Here is a 27,215-nt window from a genome sequence, read left to right on the forward strand (position 1 = left end):
TTTCCTTAGAAAATCTAGATTTTTATTATACATACTGTATTACACTGAAAATACGTACCCAAAGACAGAGTATTTTGAATTTACAACTGTACAAAAAAAACAATAGAAAACATACGGGCTATGCTATAGATGTAACATTTTACAAAATGACAGTTCTTGTTGAAGGCACCAGATTCCCAGAGGGTTCTGGCTTAACATTTTTATAGTCTCTTTTCTCTTCCAGTCAGATCTTACTATGAAAATGCAATTCACTCTTAAACTGAATCATGTCAAAGTCTCAAGCTTCTTTCATCTAGACAAGTAGCCTGCACTTTGACACGACTTAGTGAGAGAAGTGACCAATTTCACATGGAGATGCCAAGCAACTACCAAAGGCTCCTCCCCACTGCATGCAGCATCCTATGGTGTTTAACTGAAGATTAAATGGCAATACTACCAGAGAAAACCAAGTTAACCTACATGGTCTAATGTGACGTGCCCCTGCCCATGGCAGGGGGGTTGGAACTAGGTGATCTTAAGGTCCTTTCCAACCCAAACCATTCTATGCTTCTATGAATACTAGAGTGTTAACCAAACTAAGCCTAGACTCTTTTGTATGGAGTAACTACAGAGCACTAGAGAAGGGAAAAAAAAAATGTTCTGTCAAAAAGGAAGATGAAGCCTATGACCAGAACTCTTGCTCAGCATCCTCCTTGGGCTCACCTTCTTCATTACACTCATTTCACCCTTTCTGGTCCTCACAGCCCTCATGACAGAAAAGGGAGCCTAAAGAAACCCAGCACTTTGCTGTCGGGCACGTTGTTAAAGGAGCCTGGCTCTGCATGTATGTGCTCCTCCTCCCCCAAGAATAAAAACTTTGGGCAGGACAAGCCACTTTCACTGCTTCTTTCTCCAGTATTCCATACTCTAAAAATCAAACAGGCCAATTCGTATCATGCCTAGGCTTGCACAGACAGGTGCTTCCTTACAAGCAAAGGCAAGAGAAGCTGGGACATCCTGCCTTGCTGAGGTGCAGTAATGTACCTAGGGAAGTTTGGGCTTGCTATTTCCTAAAACTTCATGATCGGATAAAGTGAAAAAGATAAAAACAAAGCTTTAACAAAACTTTGAACTGCTTCTCTGGTCTATTGTCAGTACATCTGCAAGTCATTCTAGAGTCAACAAATGTTCTTGTTTCATCTTACAGCACATATTGAGCCTCACTGAACAGAATCCAGCTAACATCCAAGTGACTGAAGTCAAGACAAAAATACCAAGTTCCAGGGCCAGATTTTGTTCTGTACGCAATTCCATTATATTGGAATTCGATACTGCCCTTTCTGAATTGCCTGGCATTATCCCTACTTTCAGGCCACTGGTTCAATGATTTCATTCTCTCCATGTAGTTTTACTTTTTACGGTATCATTTAACAACATTGCACAAACTTGCCTTTCTTCAGGCAGTTAAAAAGAAAAACAACTTTCCAGATTCACAGATCAAGTGGAAGTAATGCTCTGGTATTGAGGGTGATAAAGTCACTTACAAATAAATTCTTTCTGCAGTTTAAACTGCCTCATCCCTTAATGGAATTAAAAATATACTATGCTTCTAATTAAAATTTCAGTGTATTGTGTATGACTGACTTCAGACAAATAGGCCTGGAGGAGACCAACTTTGTTAGGCAGCAAATACCAAGAGCAGCATGATTAAGCTTCCTATACACTACTGCACTCAAAATGACTCCACTGCATTCTAGAAGGGCTTCTTGAAGAGGAGAGGGACAGCTGTCCCCACGCCCACAGCACAGGTCTGAAATACACACTTCTGTGGAGCAAGAAAGTTTAATGAGGGACCCCAGTTAATCTCAAGTAAGCCAAAAGAGGTGTCACGCAGCAGCTCCTGACCACTACTGAATTGCAAAGTCTTGCATCAGCTATTTACAGTGACAGTACATGCCCCTCAAGCCAGTTTTCTAGAAGTTTCATGTTAAAAATTGTATTTGGTATTTGCAGCTTATGTAGCAAGCAGCAACAGTTAAGACAGGAGTATCATACACGTGTACATAAAACTGGTCATCACAAGAGAGCTTTAAAATCTGAATAATGCAGACAAGAAAAGGAATGTCACTTTTCTTTAAATCTTTCTTTTATAGGATGAACACTTCCATATTCTATTGTTAGCCCTGTGTAACCTACTATAATCAAGTAAGTTAGAACCATGAAAACACATTCTACTGAACTCCTAAAAAACCTAAACCTCGCTACTCATCCTCACTTGTCAGGCTGGTTTCTAGCTGTATAAAGAAAAACTGCAGTCAGAATCACGATCTAGGTTGCTTCTGACATGGGGTACTGATGTGGAGGAGAGCCCCCAGTGTGACACTTATCTGGGAGTCACTTGCACACCAATACATGCACAACACTCCGTGATGGCAGCAGCTACCATCGAATAACTTGCCCACTGCAGGAGCTACAACATTCTGTGTATTTGCTTAATTAAAGTTAAGAAACCTATAACTTTTGGTCACATTTTCAAACTGTAGAATACAGGTTTTCTTATTAGTTATACTTGCCCTGTCCTGTTGGATAATTTGTTTGAAAAACTAAAAACAAAATGCAATAAAAATGCCCCAATACAAAAAGACTCTAATCAATCATCTAAGTGTCTTTGTTAGTATATAAGAGTACTTACTGGATTTGGTCTGCTTTTCCATTAAAAAAGAAGATAAAAGCCTCATTTTGTCTTAAGAGTTCCACTTCAACATGAACCTCTAGTCAGCCCAAGGTACCTCCCCAGCACCATTCCCAACCAAGCACAGCTCCACACACAAGTAGGGGCAGAACCCAGACATTCAACCCAAGTCTCCTTCAGATGATGAAACCAAGTCTCCAAAGGATGAATCTTGGACTATGAACAGAAGCCCTCTCAATAAAAGCAAGCTTTATTTGTCCTATGAAAGCCAAATTATACCAGTGGTGTGAACACAGTTATAAAGATAAAAACGTGCTTCTACTAGAAGGGGACAAGTATAAGGCACATTTATATGCCAGTATAATTGTGGCCACATTAGTGATGACACCAATATAACTACACTGGTAAGAACCACAGCTACAGTCATTCAAAACTTTTTGTATCAGGGCTTGGCAATCAAACACATGATGACTGCTCAACCAAACACAAATTAACACTGCCTCAAGACAACAAACCTTCTCAACCACCTATGTTCAGATAGGTGTCACTCAACCATTTCTAGGGCCATTTCAAATTAAGCTGCAATTGGTCTTGAGATGTTATAGCTTCACTTCCTCCCAGGCAAGTGATGCTGTTCAAAGGGCTTGCTATGCAAGAGTCACAGATCAACTTCTACTTACATAGCAAAGAGCCATCATTTCCAGGCAGTGACAAGCCACCATTACTTTCTTCTTAATTTTGGTTTTGTTTTTCTTCAGAAAGTTACAATACCCAGTTTCTCCTGATCTCAAATCATGTCAGGTATAGATTAACTCATGCTGGGCATGGACACTGACAATATAGCGAGTTAAGAAAGCTGCTCAATCTCATCCTATCACCCAAGCATAAATAAGCTAAACACAGTGGGTACCATTAGACACTGGACATCTACCACCTGCAATACTTAGTTATACTGCAGCTGAATTACAAAACAATCAAGCACCAGCTTCAAGCTGGTGCTTCAATGTTCATTCTTACAACAGAACCCACGTAGCCAAAGAAAACATTTTTACAATAAAGATCTGTGCCCTTGTTTAATGGTAAACCGTGAATGACTGTGCAGTAGTCTTCTCTTCTGGTACTCAGAAGTAAACTGCTCCCATCTGTAATCTTTCAGTTGTGATCTTCTTTTCTGGCATCTTGAACTGTAGGAAAATAAAAACACACCAACATCTTTCCCCCCTCCCTCCCCCAGATCACCTTTCCCTCTCCCATGATTAAAAAAGAAAAAGCAAATTTTACACCATCTTTTGTGTTCACCGAGCCCAGATAAGTTGAAGAGCCACAACTTCTATTCTGGAGGGTACTAAGAAATGTACACATGAATGCCTTTTTGTACAGTTGACACACTCTAAGAGCTGGTTGACTCTGAGCTTGATTTGGTCCAGTCTGCTGTTGCTGCATCTCTTAGGAAACATTAGTTATAGGTTTGTACTTCTTGAATCTGGTCCATTCACCAGTAGCATAGTTCATTTCAAAGACCGTATCGACCAACATAGTGGTGCTGCCAGTGCCATCTGCCTTTGGTAAATCTTCTGTATGCTCACTAAGTTTAATTTGGATGATGTCACCTTGCTCTTGGCAAGGATTCTCTGTGAAAACAAGAATAGGAACAAATGACACATTTCAGTATTGTACTAGGAAAGGTAAAGAGCACTTTATGGAGGGTCTTATGCTAAAAACCAAAAAAAAAATGCCAAAACCCGACAAACCCCAAACCTAAAACTGAGCAAGTAATGTCCCTAATAGACACAGCCACACAAAGATCTTCCTCCCTCCATACATCACAGACTGAGTTTTAAGGATAACAAAACTAGACCCCAAAAGATGAACCCCATGGCTAAAGTAACTGGAAGAACACCAAAAAGAGGAGTAAAGCATGCCAGTGTCACTTCTGTTGGTATCAAGAGTCTTAAGACAAGCTTATATTTAAGTGGGAGCTGGTAAACTTGAACTACCAGAGCTACCTTATTTGAGATACATTTTGTAGTGAAAAGCCTCAATAATTTTCAGCTGGTCTGGAAGCCCAAACAGCTCCACTGAAATCACTAGTTCAAGAATCAGCTCCATGCCAGTAGAAATATTAAATGTTACATTTCAAGGTATTGGAATTGGCATTCAAGAAGCTCAAGATTTTCATGGTTGACAGTTATATACCCAACCTTCAGAAGGTGCTGACATTATTACTGAAGGAATTCATAATTCATACTGTTCTATACACTTATCTATATATACACATATGTGAATATACATAACACACACGTGGTGCACTTCCAAAATAGCATTTTACCTTGCATGATAAAAAAATGCCTGTGTAGGTATTAAAAGTACACCCTCCTACTGCATTTGAATAGCAAAGAGCACCAGCATTAATGCAAGATACACAAAACTTTGTTAAAGCCCAGGGCCCACCACAGTAACTCCACCCTGGTCACCTTCAATAATGTACTGCATTAATCCAAATGCATGAGCCACATTTAGGCTCCAGAGCTGCAGTGTTAAAATCCCTCAATTACCAAATTAGAAAGCAGAGCTAGTACAGATGACAGAGTTCACTTAAAGCCTCTTAAGCCCCTTCTCATCTTACATCTGATAATATTCTGGGTAAAACAGCCTTGTCTATCAAGGCCAATATATGACAGTATTAGCTATGAGACAGCTTATCTTCCTGTGATTCACATCACCTGTGGTTACCTAAATCTCCAAGACAACAGTTGCTATATTTCCAACACTAAGGAATTAGCAAAGAGGCTCTGTACTACCTAACTCGTACCTCGACTTGCCACTGAAGAACTTACTCATTGGCCTTCTACACAGACTACTAGGACCAGAACAATCTGTTCACTGTTCTGACTGGCTGCCCCGTTTCTCTTCAGCCTCTAAGCCATGCTATTACATGTGTTCAGTTATGTAGCTATTGTGTTTAGCAGCTGCTCTGACAGACTGTTTGACTTGCTGGAAATAGACCCCACAGACCCATTTCCAGGTAGTTAGAACTAAAATAGCTAGAACAATAATCCATAAATTATGTACAGTCCAGAGCAGAACACACAGTCCAGTACATACACAGAAAAGCTAAAGCAAGAGTTGTGCACTCACATATGCACATTTAGAAATGCTAGGATGTATTTCAGATTTAGGTAGTCAAAAGCAAACTAAATTGGTCTCAATACATGCCTCTGGATCCTGCCATGAATCCAAGTATAAGAGCCTTTTCTGGCCTTGTAACTTTGTTTGCAGTCTTGAACATCTCCTGTGCAGCATACATTTGCTCCCTCTGCAACAGATAACAACAAATATGAATTCCAGTGGAGAAAACACTGCCAACAGGTACCATATTAAGACCCACAGACAAGCATAAAAGACTCAGGTGGAAATTTGTAGACCTACAAAAGCAAAGAAAAAAACCCTGCCTTAATCTCAAGGCTTTCCCCCCTTCATGCTTAAACCTAACACAGAAATAACTGAATTCTCAAACTGGGGAAAAAAACAACCATACCTTTAAATAGTTACTGAAACATGTGCTGAGACTTCATGTTTGCCCAACAAACCCAGACTTGCAATAATTTGAGGATTTTAATTTTCCTTAATAAATGAAGCAGAGGTACTGAAACGATCACTCAGCTTCTTACAGCTCAGATCTTGCAAGCCAGGCTTACAGATGTGCTTAGCCAAGTCTTCAAATCAGTCGCGTCTTGAATCAGTTACCTGCTTAACTTCAAGCACGCACCTAATATATACCAACACACAGCAATAAGAAGCTTCAGGACATGTGTAATTGCTCTTGCATTCAGCTTCCTCCCCACTCTTAGGCTTTAAAAAAACCCAAGTCTAACAGGGGGGTGAGAGGCTCAAGAAATAAAGGTTTTTGCCTTAGAATAATCCTTTGGTATCTTTTCTCCTACCATGGCAATGACAGGATCCTTTTAGCTGCTTACATTATATGCAACTGGCTGGGCAACAGCTCTGCTGGAAATCTACTTTCTAATGAGTAACAACATTATTTTACATAAAAAATAGCAGTAAAGACACCTTATTGGGGCATTAGCACTGCACAAGTAAAAATGTAGTGATTAAGACAGCAATGCTATCAAAGCCACAAAACATTTTCATTACCTTTGGTCACAAGAAAAACCAGCCTCAAGCACTCCATGATTCGAAGGCCAGGAACTGGCAACATACTATATGAGCTCAATAATAAAGATGTGTGTTTTGCAACGTACACCAAAAGCAGCAGTCAAAAAGAACCTTGTTTTACTCACTGTGAGAGAGAGGCTCTTTTTCGGTGGCGGCTGTTGCTGAGTCTGGGGGGCCACTTGTGGTGCCTGTGCCGCAGGGGATATGGCAGGAGGTGTGGTAGGTGTTAGAGGTGAGGTAGGTGTAGCCACAGGTGGGTTTGAGTTACTATTGTACATGGGTGTTCTTTGTTTGAACTGTGCAGGGAGAGCTGCAGTAGCATTGGGAGCCGCAGGCTCCTCGGTCTGTCGGGTAGTCTGCAAGGCCTCTCGTGCAGAGCCAGCTGCAAAGACCAACCAGGACAATTAAATCTGATAATCCAAACAGGGATGAGCATCACCAATGGCCTTTAAAGAAAACTAAAAATTCTCATTAGTCCATTTTAGCACCATGATTCAGTATCTATATGAAAAATTAAAGTAATAATGCTCTTTCTACTCAATTACCTACAATACTTAGACAACTGAGTGACCTGCCCAATGTGGATTACACTACATTTAGCATCTAATTTTATATTTAATGGATATCAGATTTATCAAATTGAAACTGCTTTATTTACTTTTTAGTTTATGTTGCTATAACAACTGTACTCTGACCCCACCAGGATTATTGCTGTACTGTTATGTAGAGGCTAAAACCATAAAAATACTTCATCAGGTTTTCCCTAATATAGCAGCAGCTTCCAAAGGAAGTGGTCATTAAAGCTCAGCCAGTAACAAATATTGAATACACACAAATACTTAAACAGATGACAGAATGTAGTCTTTATTTAAACACTAACTGCTCAGAGGGTTAAACCCCCACAGTATTTACAAGTCCTAACTCTGTTATTTCTTGCAGGTTGATCCATTCACCTGCACTTCAAGGAGTTACTATAGTGATCCTGGCTGCAGGTGGAGGTTTACGTATCTGATCAGGTTACTCTGATTTCGTAAGTTACCATCTGTCTGGCAAGCAGTAATTACCCACCGTATCCAGTCACATCTTTTTGCAGCACTTAAAACACAGGCACAGCTGCTTAAGCACCTTTCAATGAATCTCATGAGCTTTATGGTACCTTATTTTCACTGTTTTCACAGTAAACTAAAAGGTAGATACATACCAGAGCTACGCTGATGCCTTTCAGATCAGATTTTGGAGAGTAAGAGGTCTACCACTCTCCATTTAGGCACGGACACGGCACTGGTTTTAACAATATGGCTATTATCTAGTAAAATAGATAAATTATTATCTAGTAAAATAGAGTTTTTCCTCTCAAGTGAACACTTGAGAGGAAAAACATTTGTTACAACTATTTACCCCTAAATTTTGTACAATCCTCTCATGTCAAAGTAACATGTCGTAATTATGCAATCTCAGATTAAATGAAACCAAATCTATGGATCTTCTGTGTGCACCTTATATAAAGGAAAGCGTGAAAGTGTTTTATGTTCCTTGTCCATAATAAAAGATTGATAGCTCATACTCCAAAAAGAAAATATAAGTCAGGAAAAAAAATAGGGAACAAAGAAAGACAAAAGAGAATTTTAAACTAGACTTCTTCTGCTGAACACAATGCCAAGGCTCTGGAAAATACTACTAGCTGCTGACAACACTGATGTGCTCTTGGCTGCGTTCCTTCTGGAGATGCCAATTTTCTGCCAGAGAAACATTTGCATGGACCTTCAGAGAGATTCTGAACTGTTTCAGGGCCAAGTGATCTGGTTTTGCATATTCATTTTTCTATAGTGGCCAACATGCCACAGCTCACATAAAGACAAACAATACAGTACCAAATCACAAGAAGCAATAAGAAGAATGCATTAAACTGAAATGTTGGTTCTCCATTAACTACAAGGTCTGATAATGAATCCCAGTCATGCACATCTGTTAGTGCAAACTGATATAGCCCTTTAAGGCCTTACACACAGCAGGGAAGGAAAAGTAAAACTGAGTGTGTTAAAATAAAAGGTGTAGAAGGATGTTTACAAATGCTGGGTTTTACTATAGGCAATTTTCTACAACTGAAAATAATGCAGTACTTTTCAAACTAAGCAGGAGCTCAGCTACTATCTATCAGACTGTTATAAAACGGTAAAAGGCAAACAGATGGCTTGATCCCAGCTTGTCTGAAAGCTAATATGTACTTGCCTCTGGAAACATATCTGACACTGAAAGCAACAACAGTGTCTTTGTATGTGTACAGATGTGCATATGGAGTACATACTCTGGACTTATGTGTATTACCGGTGTCTGTCTTTATTTTATTAAAATAAAAAAAAAGCTGGATTTTCTATTACAGAGTAAGGTGAAAAAAACCCACCAGTAAATTGCTTTGCTTGCTTACCTAGCAGTCATTTTAAGACTTAAAACCAACAAGCATTCTTTCTATACAGGTTAAATGACATGCCTGGTTACCCTAAACCCAAAGGCTGGGTTCCTGCAATCATTTTTAGACTGCTAAGGGTAAGTTTCACTGAAGTTGAGGGATAGTAGGTTTGTAAATAAAGGCAGAGCTTGGCAGTAAACCTGTATAGAGTTGGAGGTATTTGGTCAAAAAAACCCAAAGAGGTGTCTCTTACCTGGCTGCGTTTCAGAGCTTGGAATATACGAGGACGATGGCACCACACTGGGGGTAGCAGGTAAATAACTTGTAGAAGGTAGTGCAGGCTCATTGTTCAGTGAGCCAAGTTTCTGTAAAACAAAGAAAGTGTTATAGCCATACTGCACATATTTATGTGCTGTTTCTGCATTTTAAGTACAATTAGTTCTGCTATGATAATAATTTGGGAATTTAATTATGGACTCCACTGTTACGGCAAGTCTGCCCTTTCAACCCTAACTCTCTATACAAACTTCAGGCATTAGAATTACCCTAATTAGAGAAAAAGCAGCCTTTATTTGCCCTAATTCAGATCAAAGTTTCTTTCAAAGGCACAGTCTGAGCCAGGAAAACATACCACCACAAAGAACATACTTCTGCAGAGAGAGTCAAGCTGCTGCTCCATTATCCCATTCCTCAGCTGTAGCGTGGAGACTAGATGATGAAATTTGTGCAGATGGTACTCTGAAGAATTACACTATAGAAATAAGTGATCTTCTGCCTGAGGAAACGTGCTCTTTGCTATTTAGCAAGCAGAAACCTGTGTTCCTCCGTGGGCAAAAGGCCTACTAAACCATCACCCAGGAGAATGCAATGGTCTCTGGGACATAAATAAGCAGAAAGCAGCAGTAAAAGCACAGGTAAACCCTGTTTCCCCTAAACAGGCAGTCAGCACCAACATGACTGATGTCATCTAGGATCAAGCCAAAGAAAATGCCTATTTTTTCCTTAAGCTGCATCACTTTTGTCCATGATATTGCACACACTGCATAAAGACAACAGCAAGGTATCTCTATAAAGATCTTCACTTTAGTCCAGCCTTATAAGCATCAGGACTGACAGCAGAAAGATGTTCTGGTGGAGTAAGTCTAGCAGGCAAATCATTTCAGGCAGCCTTACTAGACAGAAGAGGGGTACGCTGTAAAATGTGGAGCTTGCAAAAAAGAGATAGCATTCAACAGAAAGACAGGCAATGACATTCACTACCACCACAGGCCTAACAATATCTGCCTGTATGTTGGTTTTGGCTTGTGCGCCATAGATTGTTACCCACATGGCCGTGGGACCAACGTTGCACATGCTTACCATTAGGCTCTAGAGGAAAAAATGCCTGATTCACCAACTGAATCACAAGCCTTTTAGAGTGCTCCCCAAAGGCAAGCACTGAATGTCAGCATATGGACTTTAAGAGACAGAGGTAATCATAACCACTTTAAATTTGGGACAACAGAAGACACTTCAGATTTGAGATGGACTTCTATTATCCCGAGAGGCCTGCAAACACTGGGTGCAGCAGCCTTGAATTACGTATTAGTATCTAAAGAACCCTATTGTCCAAATTAATTGCAGGCCAAGGCCTGATGGAATACAACAGTCGGTTTCTAACTCAGAAGTGGGGGGAGGGCCTAATATTCTTGTAAAAGCTATGTCCTGACTAAGAAAACATAAAGCTACATCAGTTTTCCCAGGGAAAAAGCCCTGCACACAACTCCTCCTCCCACCACCCACCCTTGACTGAACTATCTGTAGCAATAGTTAGTATCTTCAGGGAAAAAAAAGACTTCTTTCTTACTTGGCTGCTTACATTGAGCTGTCCTTCCTAGGCACAGGCCAATGACAAGTGCTTCTCATTGAGACTTCTGTAGACACTATTCCACTACGATTACCAAGGATGCACAGGCACAGAGTGAAATGATTCTACCTCTCTAAGGCCAGAAAGCCCTCCTATCCCATTCATCTCTGACAGTGGTTTTTTAGTGTTTTAGAATAACATGCATCATGGTTTCCTCACATTGTTTTTTTTGTTGCTTGTTTTGGTTTTACCTGTGTAGACACAAGGCCAGCAGCATAATCTGGGGTAGCATTTTCTACTACTGTTTCTTCTTTGGTTTGCTTTTCCACAACTTCTGTATCTATTGCATAAAGACAGAAGTCAGTTCAAGGAACTTTTCTGAAACATTGAATTGGATACACTTGTTTTGAACAAATATATAAAAATGTGTTTCTCAAAGTCTATTAAAACATGCTTAAAGACATATACTCTCAAAGGTAAACACAGTAATCTTCATACATGATTTTATAATGAACCCAATAATGAACTGAACCACAATGTACATCCATCAAGATACAGTAACTGAGTAACTAGGCAGGACTAATTTCAAAATATTAAAAAGCATCAAAACCTTAAGCAAAAACTTAACTGCGATTTTGATTTTGTTCTGAGGTGGTACTTAGCTTTTTGGTGACAAATACACCAAAAAAGGGTGCTTAGTGTATCTTTCCAACATGGTTAAATAGAGCACTGCACTGTCATTTGACTTAAGAGCAGTATATCAGGTATTATTCACTTAAGATCTCTCAGCCAGAATTTTAGACCACACTACATATTGTTTCAACATTATTTTCAACTCATTTCCTTGGCCATTCAGCCAGTAGAAATAAGCAAAGTATCTCAGCACAGTACTGAAGCCAGTCACACACCTACGTGCTGCCCCAAGCACAACTGACTAGTTCAATCATTTCATGCAACTGAGTCAAGCTATTATCGAGGCACATGGCAATGTGATTAGGAGCACTGCGGAGGGGGAAGTGAAAATCCTCCCTTAAAGCATTTTTTGGCCTTTTTTAAACTTTAGCTGAAGATAAGTTTTAACAAGTGAAGAACAACATGGTATAAATCTAGACTCTATTTAGAGGTGTATTAATAGCCTTCCTAGGTAGCATGCTATACCCACCTAATGTCTTTCTTCTTCTCTTTGCTTCACGGCCAGCACCCACCATATCCAGCTCTGAGATATCTAGAAGCTAAAAAGACAGACCACAGAGAACTCCATAATCATTGCTTATCTCTATATATTGTCCTTCATTTTTTTCTTTAATATATTGATATTTGATCCAAAACAGCATCAGAAATCCACTTTAGATAGGGAGGATAGCTGAGCAGGAAAACAAGAGGTTAAGAAAGAGTGCACCTACCTTTACTCCTCTTTCTTTGCGCAAAGGTGTTCTTGAAGGAGGAATAGGAGTTCTGTTTCCAGAAGAACTAAATACACTAGGTGCTGAAGTACTCCTGAATGGAGCTTGTTTTGGTATTCCTTTGAGTGGTGCTTAAGGAAGATCAAAAAAGGCAACAACTGTAATATATGTTTAATTACTTACAAACAAAAAAATAGTAGAATGTTCTCCAGCTTTTTCCTTTCTTACTGCATAAAGCCCATCCCTTGAACATCAGATGTTTATAATGTGAAACTGTCTATAGTACAGTACATATCCCTCAACGGTCAGATTAGGTTTTACCCTTCAAACAAGGAGTAAGAGCCAATCTCTAGGCTAATGCTTGAAATCACATTCTACATGAAGTAATTAAACAGGTGCACTGCTATCAAAATGGATTTTTGCTACATACATCGATGCTTTCCTTACTTATAGCAAGTAAAATCTGAACACAGAAACATATTAGGCACAAATGTTCTGAATCCAGTTGTTGCCCAAAGTGCTCTTTGAACTGTAAGATCTAGTTACTTGGTAAAACTGTATTTTAGTCAACTGTATTTTAAGTCAAGGATTCTTAGCCAAGCTTCTGCAGGGCTAAGGGCTTGTAATCTACTGGAAAGGTAAATTAGTGCTTCACAGAGGGATCTGAAATTCTAGACCTGCTGTTTGCACAAGGAGGAGGATCCAATCTGTGTGCCATTGCAAACAGAAAACCTGCTGTCTCAATACTCAGTAGGAACTGCTACGCTCATAAGAAGCTATTTTCCCCCAACTTTACACTATTACCCTTCTACCTCATGCTCAATATGAGTACTGATGACAGCATTCTTTAATCAGCTACTAAAACATTAGGGGAGCAAACATATCTGTCAGGTCACTTAGCCTCATGACAATCTCCTCATACCCTACTATTCTAAGATAAACACAGAATTTTAGTTTGAGGTTAGATACTCTCTATCCCCCTCTATGCTGCACTGAAAACCTTTTCACCATAGGACAGTCCTCCCTGACCAATGTCAGTAGTTTCAGCAGAGTAAACCCCAGCTGGTTTACTAAAAACTTGCTTTATTAGTTCAACAGCTAAAAAGAACGCCAAGAATTAAAGGTCAGTTTCTACACTTGGACAATTTTTAGCTCAAATTACAACTACACTTTTTGTGTTTCCTGCATGAATGTGTGGCTAAACTTTGGTGCTTAAAACCACATCTTAAGTAGCATCCACAAAGTACTTCATAGCTTCCAGCCACCACACCAAGAAAACACTCTACTTTTACACCTCAGCATCATACTGATGGTCAGAAAAGTTATACCTGTGCAGTGATTTAAAGTATGTAACTAATTCTGAACTCTCCTCTTACTCCTAGTCAGAAAAACTTATCTGAAAAATTCAAGCAGTTTGGGCACTTCAGCAAACAGTTGAAATCCATCAACACAAAGCTGAAGAATGATTATACATCTTTGTCATGTCCATTAAATAGAAGCCACTGCACAGCCTTGGCAGAGAGCACACTGTCCCCTTCTCTTTCTCCACACAGAATTATACGAGACAGTTTCAGTCTACTTCATCGCATTTCAGAGAGCACAGCACATCACTGTGATCCACTCTACTCCCTTTTGGAGCAACAGGGTTTAGTCAGGAGTTATTCCTGGCCTGATGCAAATTAAATTCTTACCAAAGTCTACAGGCATGACCTAGCTGTGCACATTTTAGAAGCATGGCAGATACACTTGCCATTTAAGAAACACCCCACACTCTTGTTCCTTCTGACAAGGCACATCAGAAGCATTAAAATATCAGGAGAGAGAAAGAGGCAGAAAGGGAGAAATCCTTTGATCAGAAGAATTGAGAGTTTGTAAAAACTAGACAGTAATTTTATTCTCCATCAAGGCTATTTTATCAGATTTTCCTTCCAGGAAGTGATGAAAGTGAGCCATACTTGTGGTATCTATCTTTTTGACCAGGCCCCTGCCTTTGGCATGGAAAGGCACTCCTGCAGTCTTCTTGAGCTGTTGTGCAGTTTCTGTTGCTAAAAAGAAAAAGGACTTTAGTTATTACAGCATTTATGCTGGGGAAAAAAAAAACCCAAACCAATACATTGCTTCTTATATAAAATGTTATAAACGAATACATAAAAAGATGGGGATAGCAATAAAGAAAGAATAATACTTTAATTAAACCCCAGGTCATTTATGTGAAAGATAAACACAGTATTTGGAGAAAATGTAAAATCAATGTGACTGTGCAACTGATGGTCTAAGCCAAAAGACATTATCAGAGTAGCCAATGTACTCAATGGGGATTGAAATAATTAGAAGAAAGTTCTATATAACTTCATAAAAAGATACAGATCTTGCATTTAACCAGAGCAACTACTCAGGTTACATCCAAGCAGCAAACGGCTGCAATGGAATAGCAGCTACAGTACACTATTTTCAGATTGCTTAGTTCACCCAGCTACCAATACATATATGTACACACATGTTGCCCTTCTTGGCTTTCACACCTGATACAGCCATAGTGAGCAAAAGAAAGCAGTAATTAGCAGCTCTTGCTCCCTGCTGTAAAAACATATGGCAAAATAGAACTAGATTCTTATTTCAGTTTTGTTTCAGGAGCTTTAATCAAAGCAGTCCCTCATAAGTCTTCACAACCGACTGTTAAATGTATCCATAAGAGAGAGACTATATCTGCACTTTAAAAAGCTGCAACTGGTTGTATGCTTTGAAATCTGAACAGCATTTAAATAAAGACTAGCATTTTAATGTAATCATGGCCAGAATGACTTGCACCTGCTCTGCCATACATCTCAGTCTATCAAAGGAAAAAATACCAGCCAGCAAAGCTCTTAGAACAGAAAACTTTAATATCCCCATACTGGACAATAAGATCAAATAGAAATTTTCCTTTCACCACTTTATCTGCTACTCAATTTTACCAACTAGCTGTAATACTACTTACACTTCTGCAAGAGTTCAGCTCTGAGAGTGGCACTTTTAGGTTTCCTTTTCAGCTGGAAGTGTTTCACTGGGGGAGTAAGTGGCCCAGCTAGTGTTGTCAAGGCATTTTTGTTTAAGTATTGGCATTCCAACGGCAACATAGCTGAAGTTTCACATTCACTTACTGCATAAAGAGTTAACACATGGGTATTATCACCTCTGGTAGCTAATTACAAAACATTTTACAAGTAGACTGTACAGGTCTTTTTAAATGTTAGATGACGTGCTTAAACACCAAGAGTAATTTAGTTGTAATTATTACACCATATAGAACCAGTTATTAGGAAGTTTGGGTTTTACATTAGCTTCATAAGAGCTTCCATATTATTATACCTGGTCAAGTCATAGGAATTTTAGACATGCTACTATTGTCAGAGTGAAAGATAAAACATGACTGAATTCTCACGTTCCTTAAAAATCACACATAAAAAGGAAACTTCTAAACCAAATGCAAACCAAAAGTGTGAACAGACAAGCGATCATTTGTTTATAGTAAAACAACAAAACGCTTCCACCTCCCAAGTCATTTCATTGTTGCCTGCTGCAATCCTTACTCCAACACCAGATCTGCCCGTTGATGCCCCAGGGCTTTTTTCTAGGCAATGTGCTAAATCAAACCCATTGAAGTAGCTTTGCATCACCATTTACTGCATTGTTTGAAGCAGTGACTGGGCAAGTGCCTGAGCCAGTATTTTCAGCTGCTGGCAATCAGTAGCTAGTCAGATAGCAGCAGGAGAGCTCTGCCTGGGATCAGTCTCCCCCACAACACCTAGCATTTGCTGCCTAGAGATGGGCTTCCAGCAGAGATGCCCCCCACCTGCCCAATACAAAGGTGATGCTTCCAAACACACACACGCTGCAGAAACAGAGCCTTACTGGCAGCTTTGGTGCTACAAGATACGAGACTGAGCAATGTATGAAAAACCCCCCAACTTCCTATGCTGCAGTACCTCAGTTATTACCTATCAGGGCACATACAGCCTGGCTATGATACTAATGAATACACATTAACTTCTGTGTTGCCCTTCACAAGCACTCAGGGTAATACCTGACACATAAGTTCTGATGATGTGCGAGAAGATGATTTAAGAAGTTACCATTTCTAAAAGATCCCAGTTCCCAGTCCAGTAACATGCCAGGTCATGAACTGTGGCAGCTGAGACCAAGACATGCTGCTTGTCCTGATACCAATACTGTTGAGATAGAAAGACTGCCCAAGAAGCAACAGGTTATTCCTGAAAATAAGGCATATTTCTGTAATTCTCACCAAGAAAGGCTTACCTTTTTCTCTAAGCTCTCCTAAAATATCTTGAACATTGGGATTCTGTTCTTCAAGATCAAGGTTAAGGGAGCCAGTATCTGGAAAGGATTTTAAAATATCAGCTACCATTAAGACCCAAGGGTCTGAATCCAAGGTAGCAAGCTGGACAATTTCAGTCAGTGCCCCTTTCATCTACCAAAAAAAGAAAAAGAAAATCAGCCAATTGGAAGCAGTTTCAAACAGGTTATAGTTGGATTTCTTTTATTATTATTTTAAAAACACACTAGCATAAACATGCACAATGTTTTACTACTGGGGAAGGGAAGAGGGAGATTTGCTTCATGGTTATACATTAACTTTAGAACTAAGTAAAGAATGAACCAAGAGAATGTTTTTACATTGCTTTTGGTCAATCCAACCCAAGTTTGGTTTGAGCTTTTGGCAGCTCAAAGCTTTGTTTAGCACTGAACATATTTACTAAAAGCAAGAGGCCAGATTCTTACATTAGTGTCTCCTTACATTCTACACTTATACTCCCAGTGTACCCGCATCTCCCATTCAGTGATAAGAATATGCAACTAGAATACAAGCTACGTAGAACAGGCACCTAAACAAAGATGTGCCCCTTCCTGGGCTACACAATAATGAAGCACGCATACCCCATCTGCAGCATCTGACTAAGCCAACACAACTTAAGCTTAAGCCAAAATGACGTGTGTTTTGTGCTAATCAAAGCTGGATTGCTTGACAAAATCTACGTATTCTAGAGGTAGATACGACCCTCTAACATGCCACAAGTAACAAGATTTTCCATCTACCCAAAGATTCTATAATCAGGAAAAAAAGGTGGTGGTTTCTTGGTTTTTTTGTTCTTTTTAATTTAAGCACCTATCTTAAAAAATGGGAAATAATGAAATAATGCACAAGATTCACTGTCACAGTATTTTTTTTTTAATCACTGATCTACATGTCTGGTGGCACTAGGAAATGAAATAAAAATCCAGGTAACTATAAGCCAGAGTTTACACAGAGAATCTCGTTTCATTTCATTCACAGGTATGCTTAGCCTCCCCTCCTCCCCCCCAAATAAACACTGAACATTTGCCTTCCCCCCCCCGTAAACTTTCATGTAAGCTGTAACGCATTATTTTCACACAGCTTAAGATGTCTGAGGTATACTGTGCATCTACCAAGCCACAAAATGTAACAGTAAAATTACGTGATGTATTTAAGACATACTATCTGTACTATTAATACTATCTGTATTAACACCAAAGAATTTACAAACAAGTGTAAGAAAGTACTTGAATTCTGATTTTTCATAGCCCATGGTAGCATATACAGCTTAATTACAATCTACATGTTTCCAAACACAGGGGGGACAAGCAAGAGATTTATCTTCACCTTTATGCTGTATTTCTTTCCCTTTGTTTAGAATCAGCCTTATCTTATAGAATCATAGAATAGTTAGGGTTGGAAAGGACCTTAAGATCATCTAGTTCCAACACCCTGCCATGGGCAGGGACACCTCACACTTGGTGACTGGACTATGTCACTAAGGCTCTGTCCAACCTGGCCTTGAACTCTGCCAGGGATGGAGCATTCACAACTTCCGTGGGCAACGCATTCCAGTGCCTCACCACCCTCACTGTAAAGAACTTCTTCCTTATATCTAATCTAAACTTCCCCTGTTTAAGTTTGAATCCGTTATCCCTTGTCCTACCACTACAGTCCCTAAGGAAGAGTCCCTCCCCAGCATCCTTGTAGGCGCCATTCAGATACTGGAAGGCTGCTATGAGGTCTCCACGCAGCTTCTCTTCTCCAGGCTGAACAGCCCCAACTTTTTCAGCCTGTCTTCATACGGGAGGTGCTCCAGCCCCTGATCATCCTCGTGGCCCTCCTCTGGACTCACTCCAACAGCTCCATGTCCTTTTTATGTTGAGGACACCAGAGCTGTACACAATACTCCAAGTGAGGTCTCACAAGAGCAGAGGAGAGGGGCAGGATCACCTCCTTCGACCTGCTGGTCATGCTTCTTTTGATGCAGCCCAGGATACGGTTGGTTTCTGGGCTGCAAGCGCACACTGAAGCCGGCTCATGTTCAGTTTATCATAAACCAACACCTCAAGTCCTTCTCCTCAGGGCTGCTCTGAATCTCTTCTCCACCCAACCTGCAGCTGTGCCTGGGATTGCCCTGACCCAGGTGTAGGACCTTGCACTTGGCTTGGTTAAACTTCATAAGGTTGGCATCGGCCCACCTCACAAGCGTGTCAAGGTCCCTCTGGATGGCATCCCTTCCCTCCAGCGTATCAACCGAACCACACAGCTTGGTGTCGTCGGCAAACTTGCTGAGGGCGCACTCAATCCCACTGTCCATGTCGCCGACAAAGATGTTGAACAGGACAGGTCCAAACACCGATCCCTGAGGGACACCACTTGTTACAGGTTTCCAACTGGACATCGAGCCGTTGACCACAACTCTCTGCATGCGGCCATCGAGCCAGTTCTTTATCTTACATGGAAAAGTTTAATAGCTTACTCTACTCATGCCACTAAGAAATAAAAGTTAAATTCCTGCTCTTCATTTTCCCACCCAAGCACTTTTAAAGCTTAGAGGCAGACAAATATTGACATTTCTCAACTCCTTTCACCCACAGTGTTAATGCCCTCTCACTTTAGGAAGGTTTACACGTGCATTTTTGGGGCAGTCTGTCCTTCACCCCTTGCATGTTTAAGTGCTCATAGCAACGTGCTTGTGAAACACACCAGATCAGTTAACCTGACCGAAAACTAACATCTCTCTAGAGCTTTAAGCTTGATCAGCCCCTTGGTGCTGCTGACTACAGCCACACAAACACCAGAACCACAAGAAGAGCGAAGCGATGGTACAACAGTTACCATCTTCAGCAGCACTATTGATTTGCTTTGGGTTAAACTGACATAATCATGACCACACACAGTTTAATGTGTGCTCAGGTTTAACCAACACTTGTCCAATGGAGAGAATCCATTTCTAAGGTTCTAGTCTTTGTTATCCTCATTGCTCATTTCTTTCTCAGTAAATGAAAACCCCAGGTAGACTCCCCACAGACTTGTCAATCTCTCAATTCTAACCCTAAACTGCTCATTAGAAGTCACTTCTACAAAGCATAAGTGTGAATATTATCCAAACAAAGTCCTTTGTCATCTTATCTGTAAGAATTAGAGTACCGATTTCTGCAAAACACCTGCAAATTTCAAGCTTGCCATGAGAGCTGATGAAGCTGTGGTTTTTTTATAGCTCTTTTACAGGCTTTTATCTGGACGCCACAAACGTAATTTCCTCCATCAAAGCACACCCAGGCAATAATTGGAGGAAAGATGCCTCCTATATCCTCCATTTAGCCCTCTTATCTGCTCCATAAAACTCCTATCTGTACCAAAAGTTCACAGAGCTACATGCCTGTAGTACATATATTCCTATGGAGCTCTTGTCTGGGCACATTACATCCATGCTGCTCTCAGGATAGCTCAAGTTTGGGCTGCCTACTTGGGCCACAACCTACTGCTTCACGTGACTTTGGTTCCTTCAAGAAAGGAGCCCAGAAACAATTTATTTGTTAGGCAAACAACATTATCACACAGCCTTGTGGCAAAAAGCACACGGTGAAAGAACAGGCAATGCCACACACAGGGAAGTGTGTGAGCTGACCAGAGGCCTTGCCTGAATAGGGGTTTGCATTTAACAAGCCTGGATTTGAGTTTTCACTCAGGTTTGTCTTCAAATGGCAATTTGAATATAATGTTCCCAGTTCACTGCTGAACTGGCAGCTGAAAAAAAAAAAAAATCATTTGTGGTTTGAGAATGCATGAAATGCAACTCAAAATAACATAATGCTACCTACAGCTTTTCTATTACTTTACAGAGCGCAGGCATAACCCCGAGCTCTTAATTGTATAAGATTGCAACACTGGGTCAGTAAGAGTCCCATCAGCTCCAATCAGTGTCATGTAAATCATGAATGTCAAGATCTGATGCAACATGTTCTGGCATTTGTCTCATCTAAAACTTAAGGATCTCAGGTATTTTTCTCAGCTTGCTGGCACATAAAAAAAGCATAGGATGCAACTAGAAACATGTAACAAGGAAGGATCAGGCAGGATGGAAAAAGCCTGGGAACTGAGACAAAGGGAGATTAACAGTGGCTGTGCAGGAAGAATACAAAAACAGCACCGTGGGAAAGGATAAAGAAGGAAATGTTACCAGAAACACATTAAGTGACAGCTCCAAGATGACTTCTTGCAACGAATTCCCATTCATTTGCTTCGTATTATGCCTAAATAAATAGATGCGACCATACCTTCAAACAGTTGCATCAACAGTTGCCTAATGGAATCACAGAATAGTTTGGGTTGGAAAGGACCTTATGATCATTCAGTTCCAACCCTTGCCATGGGCAGGGACGCCTCACACTAGACCATGTCACCCAAGGTTCTGTCCAGCCTGGCCTTGAACACTGCCAGGGATGGAGCATTCACCACTTCTTTGGGCAGCCTGTGCCAGTGCCTCGCCACCCTCACAGTAAACCCAATCAAGTTATAATCTTTCATGGGCCACAGAGAAAGCGATATTTAATAGGTATCCGTATTATTATACAGCATTTTCATTAAGCTAAAAGCAGTGTGGTTTGTATTTTAATCATGAAAAAGAGCAGAAGCGGCCAAGAGTAGTATTAAAGTATACCATTACATAACAGAAAAAATTAAGAACAGTAAATGCAGGTCAGAAAGACACACAGCAGCCTGCCTGTCCTGAACACAGAGGGAAAGGCAAGTGCCATGCGCCCTTTTACTCCTTTGCACTAGTACTCCACAGTTCCCACTTGTATGAGGACTCCTGATTCACACAAGCAAGAAGATACAGCCTGGACTTTTGCTCTCTTGCAGCTACTGTAATAAAAGAGCAGGTCACTGCTGGGATAGGCATCTTCCTCTCAAGGTAATTCAGAGAGAGGACTGGAGCTCACAGTCCTCGTTCCAGACTTAGCTGTAATATCAGAGTCTAACCCTGAACAAATAAATTGGACATCGGCATAAAATGAAAACTCACACTTGTCACTGTGAATCAGATTAACAAGAATATAATATACAGAATAAACAGAAGTAACTGCTCTGCCAAATGCACAGCTGAAACTGCAGTCAGCAGTACACTGAGCTTGAGGCATCACTGCAAGTAAGCACAACTATCTAGCAAAAAATTGAGCAGATAAACTGGGGGCCAGGGAGATGCAGGAGTCAGTGAATTCCTCCCCAAGAATCACAGTGGGAAAAGGTATTTTTAATAACTGCCTACAAAACACACTTAAAATTAAAATGGGAGCCAATTATTCTTATTAGTCAGCAGGAACAAACAAGCAGTAATGAGGTTCACAGCATGATAAAAGATTAGGTTTATTACCTATCCCACAGGAGCATTATGAGGATTAAGGCACTTATATCTATACAATATTTGGAGTGTTGAATGAAAACATTAGGAAAATTGAAGGATATTAAACTGCAGGGGGAAAAAACACACTCAAGGACTGCGCTTTCAAGAGAGCTCCTTGAAGATTCATCTGTCTAGACTGAAGCTTTCACAGAGATTTAGAAAGGACCAGCAGCAAATTAAACCCCTTCTAAACCCAAATACCACCACACTTTCCCCAATTCCCACATCACTTTTTACTCAGATGTCTGCTCCCAAATGGTTTCCATGTTATTCTATGCCTCTGTGAAAATACTGAAAATGGGGGGGTGAAGCAGAGTTTTGAAGAGAAGAAAGCCAAAGTCCAATCTATCATCTAGAGAGGGGAAATACAACTTAACATCTATAAAACAAACCAGTAACATATCCTGCATCCACTATCAAGATTCCCAAAGTTTTACAAAACTGATGCAATGTATTTTCCAACACTATTAGATTTCCAAATGCCAGCTCAGTGCTTCTCACACATGATCCATACAGAGTGGCACATGGCATGGAAAACACATATATGACTTTCCAAAGAGGCTAATAAAGTGATTTCACAGTTCAGTTTAATCATTTTCAGCTATGGGAGCGATATCCAAATGACAGACTTCATCTCCAGTATCCTACATGGGTGTATTCCTGCTGGCAAAGACACCGTGTTCAGCACTCCACAATACACTGAGCACAGATACTGGAGGGAAGCACCCAGCACAGTGCACCTAGCCTGAACACAAACACACATACAGATCTGTTCTGGAGATCATGTGTAAGATACCCAGTGCCAGTTAAAATATCAGAAATCCTGACAGTAAGTGATGTAGCACATCTTCACAACCTGTTTTAGCAAACTCACCACAAATGATGACTATCTGATAACACAACAGCCCCTTCTGCCAGCAGTTTGGTTACACCAGCTGGTTTGACCATGTACAGAAGTCAGTCTGTAAGGATCACAGCACACCTACTACCAATGTTACATGTTCCTGCCTCATAAGTTCTTCATTTTTAACAATTTTAAGTCCTTCCTCTCAGTTAGGAAAAAAGTCATGTCCCTGAGGTACTTTGCAAAGGACTGAAAACATGCTAAACCCCTAGATCTCAAGTGTGCTCTCGTTAAAAGGAAAGATTCAATTTCTGATTGAAGTCACAAACTCTACCCAAGAAGCGAAAAATCCCACAATATTTTTTGTTACAGCAGTAACAAGAGTTTTATATTTGGAACACAACAGATCACTTCAACAATACACTGAAAAGCACCGCTACTGATTTACTCTGCTTTACATGTACTTTATCTCCATGGCTTAGAAAAGCTCAGATCAAGTGAAGTTGCTGGGTACCATCTTCCTTGGAATCAGACTTAAAAGTTCTTTTACCCACTCAGTGAGCACTTTTCTAGCATTCCAACAGATTAATTCAGTTTGCTTGAACGCTGCTCTCTCAAAGAGTTGGCATGAGTGTTACATACAAAGGTCCCTAAGCTTTTCTGAGCTCTTTTTTCTTCAATCTAAACCCACCACTAACTTGTTGGCTTTCTCTAAGCATCGCACTACTCGCTTCTTTCAGGCTACTTGGATTTTCACACTACTTCAGAAGAATTTTGCCTACTCAGAATTCACATGAGCTTATGCAGAGCTCCCCATCCCCCTTTCTGGCCTTGGTTTTGTTTGTCCAAAACACAACAACATTTGTCACACAGAAGGAAGATATCTTATGCACTGGACAGGCACTAAGCATTAATATCATGCTTTAAAAATTAGAGCAAACACGCTGAATTTTCTTTAAGTGACACCAACTACATGTAACACTGAACAACCACACAGATGCGTGTGGCAAGACAGACAACATACACTGAACTAACGCTTGTGTATTTTCAGCTTAGAAGTACATGAAAGCTGAGCACGCAATAATCCAAGTTACATACCCTCTCCCCACACCCTGCCTAGTATATATTCTAAGCCTAAGCAGCAGCTGTGCCCTAGCCAAGAATGAGACTGGTGCAAGCACAGCTGAGGATACTCTACACAAGGAGGTGAGGATTAACTACACATGAGCTCCATGACTGTTAAGAAGAACCAATATCATACACAGTGGAAGCAGGAGAGGAATTCCTCAAACGTGGCTAAAAAAACTTAAATGTCTCCCAGTCATTCTCCAACTATTGTCCCAGAGATCAATAGCTGCCTACTGGTAAAAACAAGCCAGCTGCAGATGAGGTATGGTCCAGGGCCAAGTGAATAAGCTTGCAGAGCCAGCTCAGGCTCAAGCCAGCCAGCTTTATTAGCTGGGGTAAGACAGTAAAGGAAAGCACCATCTGCTCCCAGAAGAGTAAAGAGAAGCAAAAATTAAACCAAAACACGGCAATTTTCCTCGAGCAAGACCTGACTGCAAGAATTTGGGGGAAAGCACCGTTCAGTGCAGACCCCAGATCTTCCAGTCCCAAAGTTTCAGCACTTGCTGCTGTCCTTCCTAAAGCTGAGACGTTCAACTTGGGACACCTACACAGCTGCCAGGGAAGAGAGTGAAGGAAGCCTAACACACACGGCTGTTCCTAAACGCTCCTGCCTCTCCGTCCTACTCCTACAACACCCGCTGCCTCAGAAAGCCGTCTTCCCCAGAGGCACCCAAACTATGAAAACACAGCCCTACGAGTCCGTGTGGAGGTGTAAGATGGGTTTCAGGTCGAAAGTGCTCTCAGCAGACTAGTATCAACCAGAGATTCCCCGAAGAGCAGGAAGAGGAGGAGCAGCACCAAAGCTTCTACTCCACTCACTCCCTTATCACGGGGAATCTGAGCGCTTTCCCTCGCACCGAGTCCTCCGAGCAGGGCCTCAATAAACCGCTCTGCCAGCCGAGACCTCCCTCCTCCCGCTCCCCGACCATGAAGCGGGGATGTCTGTGGGACCAGCCTCGCTACACACTGCCCGGCTTCTCCCCTCAGCAACCGCCCGCTCCAGCCAGCGGGCAGCGCCAGGCCTCTGAGGGGCACGGCCCCAGGGTCTCCCTCCCCACAGGCTCCATGTGCAGCGGGGGAGGCGGTGCTGGGCTACCCCCTTTTCCCCCCTCACACCATCCCCGACCTCCTTCTCCCCCCTCACCCCGCTTCGGTTCATCTTCCCGCGCAGGCTCCTACCCAACACTCACCTCATCCACCGCCCGGCGGGGCAGGTGCAGCATCCCCAGGAGTAGCTTGAGCTTGACTGCCGAGGAGAGTCCGTGGAAACAGAGGCGGATGTTGTCGATCACCGAAGCCGTGAGCAGCGAGGCAATGCTCGGCGGCGCCCACAGCTCGTCTGTGGAGCCCAGTTTGTTGTGCAGCCACAGGCCAGTGTCACTCTCCCGCATCGACGCCATCTTGGGAGCGGGGCGAAAAAAGAGGGGATTCTCCACGGGCATCTTATGAAGACACCTAAAGGGAGGAAGGGAGGGGGTAAGGACCCCTGCGGGTCGCCACCTTGTTCGTAAGCCAAAATGGCGGCGCCCAATGAGATTGCGCTAGGGAAGGTGGAGATTCTGCCGTAACCTAAAATGGCGGCGCCCAGGCGGCGACAAAGAGTGAGTCTCTTCTCATTTCTCGTTCGGATGCAAAATGGCACCCTCCACAGCTTCCCTTCCGTACTGCAAGATGGCGCCGCCTCGCCGAAGAGAAGCGCCTCAGCCCCGACTCACAGTCCCTCACGGTCCGCCCTAACTTCTCCGGGCCGAGAACCGGGAGCGGCACGCCGAGCCCTGGCGGCGCAGCTCGGCGGCAGGCCTTAGCCCGCCCCGCCCCTCCGAGGACGCCCGCCTTCCCCTTCCTGCAGCCGCATCACTGGCTCGGCTGTTGAAGGCGGGAGAAGCGCTGAGGGCCCCGCTGCCGCCCGCCCTTCCTCCGCCGAGCGCGGCGGAGCGTTGGGCAGAGCACCACGTCTCATTCCCTCACAGCCCCCATGTCTTGACAGGGCGGGTAATCCCGCACTCCTTTCACGCTCCCCTGATCGGCCTGCGTTGAAATCCTCCGTTTCCCCCAGCTAGCCTAATAAAGGGAACTTATTAGGGCTAATGGCACCTTAGTGTACCCACCTCCGTGGTTTCTTCCTGCTGGTGCGGTGCTGGATGGTGAGTCCCAGCCGGTGGTGCTGCGGTCTGACACGAGTCGAGTGCCTCTTTCATCGTTTTCCCCAGAGGTTTTTTGCGCTGGGTGCTTGAGAGATGTAGGAGGTTACCTCAGCGCCTAACACAAGCGGTAGGCACTCAGAAGTCGGGGGTTGGTATGCGTTCATTCGTATTCCCTCCGGATTCAGCTCATTGTTATTTAAGTATGAAAAATTAATCAATTGGCTAAATCCCAGAAGACTCCTGAGTTTTTCAAGTGTGGCATAAATGGTTCATTTTAGTGTCTAACTGAAACTAAAGCACAGCAGTTGGAGTGCAGAGCAGATTCAACCCGCTCGAGGTTTTGAATGTAAACGTTTTCTCTACAACGTTCTTCCATAAACAAAGTTTTTTTTTACAGCCTGGTTTCTCTAGGAGAGCAGAGCGATTGTTGTGGAGGTGCTTTTAATTTCCTCAATTGGCATTGTGAAATGTTACTTTCTTGTTCCCAATTGTTACTAATATCCAAAACGCTGAGTGTCTGCAGCTCTCGGGTGCTACAGAACACTGACTTTTGTCAGTGTGGAAGTGTAGTTTTTATGTGAATAAATAACGTATTATTAGAATTTCTTTTTCCACAACTAATCATTTAAAATGTGTGTGCGTTTGCATATACATGCATTTTGCTGGTACTATCAATGTATACTCAAATGTGATTTAACACAAAACTTTTGTATCCAGTCAGCTGACATTTTAGAACAGCAAAATCAAAGTTGAGACAGTTTGTCTAGCACATAAATTGTTCCATCCAGAACTGCAGTTGACCTCTATCTCAGTATGTTAGTTCAGTACATAGTTGTGGCAGAATTATTTATCC

At 41.8% G+C, this 27,215-nt stretch overlaps 1 protein-coding gene across 2 annotated transcripts; it reads right to left on the bottom strand.

Moving 5' to 3' along the window:
• On the bottom strand, positions 1-26,462 carry NELFA (negative elongation factor complex member A). 2 transcript variants are annotated; one of them, XM_030492826.1, is made up of 12 exons: positions 26,327-26,462; positions 25,409-25,673; positions 16,800-16,971; positions 15,481-15,642; positions 14,459-14,548; positions 12,504-12,634; positions 12,263-12,332; positions 11,352-11,440; positions 9,508-9,619; positions 6,973-7,229; positions 5,888-5,987; positions 1-4,302 (listed from the first exon to the last, which is right to left on the bottom strand). In XM_030492826.1, the coding sequence occupies exons 2-12, from the start codon at positions 25,658-25,660 to the stop codon at positions 4,118-4,120; spliced, it is 1,620 nt and encodes a 539-aa protein (XP_030348686.1). In that variant the 5' UTR covers positions 25,661-25,673; positions 26,327-26,462; the 3' UTR covers positions 1-4,117. The 2 variants fall into 2 exon arrangements, with proteins under 2 accessions (XP_030348686.1, XP_030348687.1); XM_030492827.1 differs by lacking the exon at positions 26,327-26,462 and adding an exon at positions 25,788-25,883.
• Positions 26,463-27,215: the final 753 nt, after the last annotated feature.

Source organism: Strigops habroptila, chromosome 7 (assembly GCF_004027225.2).
Source record: "Strigops habroptila isolate Jane chromosome 7, bStrHab1.2.pri, whole genome shotgun sequence".
Lineage (NCBI taxonomy): Eukaryota > Metazoa > Chordata > Aves > Psittaciformes > Psittacidae > Strigops > Strigops habroptila.

Excerpts from the sequence above, each read along its gene's own strand:
- NELFA (XM_030492826.1), bottom strand. The coding sequence starts at position 25,660 with ATGCCCGTGGAGAATCCCCTCTTTTTTCGCCCCGCTCCCAAGATGGCG. Across the intron at positions 16,972-25,408 it reads CCCGCCGGGCGGTGGATGAG|ATGAAAGGGGCACTGACTGA; the intron begins GTGAGTGTTGGG and ends TTTTTTTGGTAG. Across the intron at positions 7,230-9,507 it reads AAGCTCTGAAACGCAGCCAG|CTGGCTCTGCACGAGAGGCC; the intron begins GTAAGAGACACC and ends TGGTCTTTGCAG.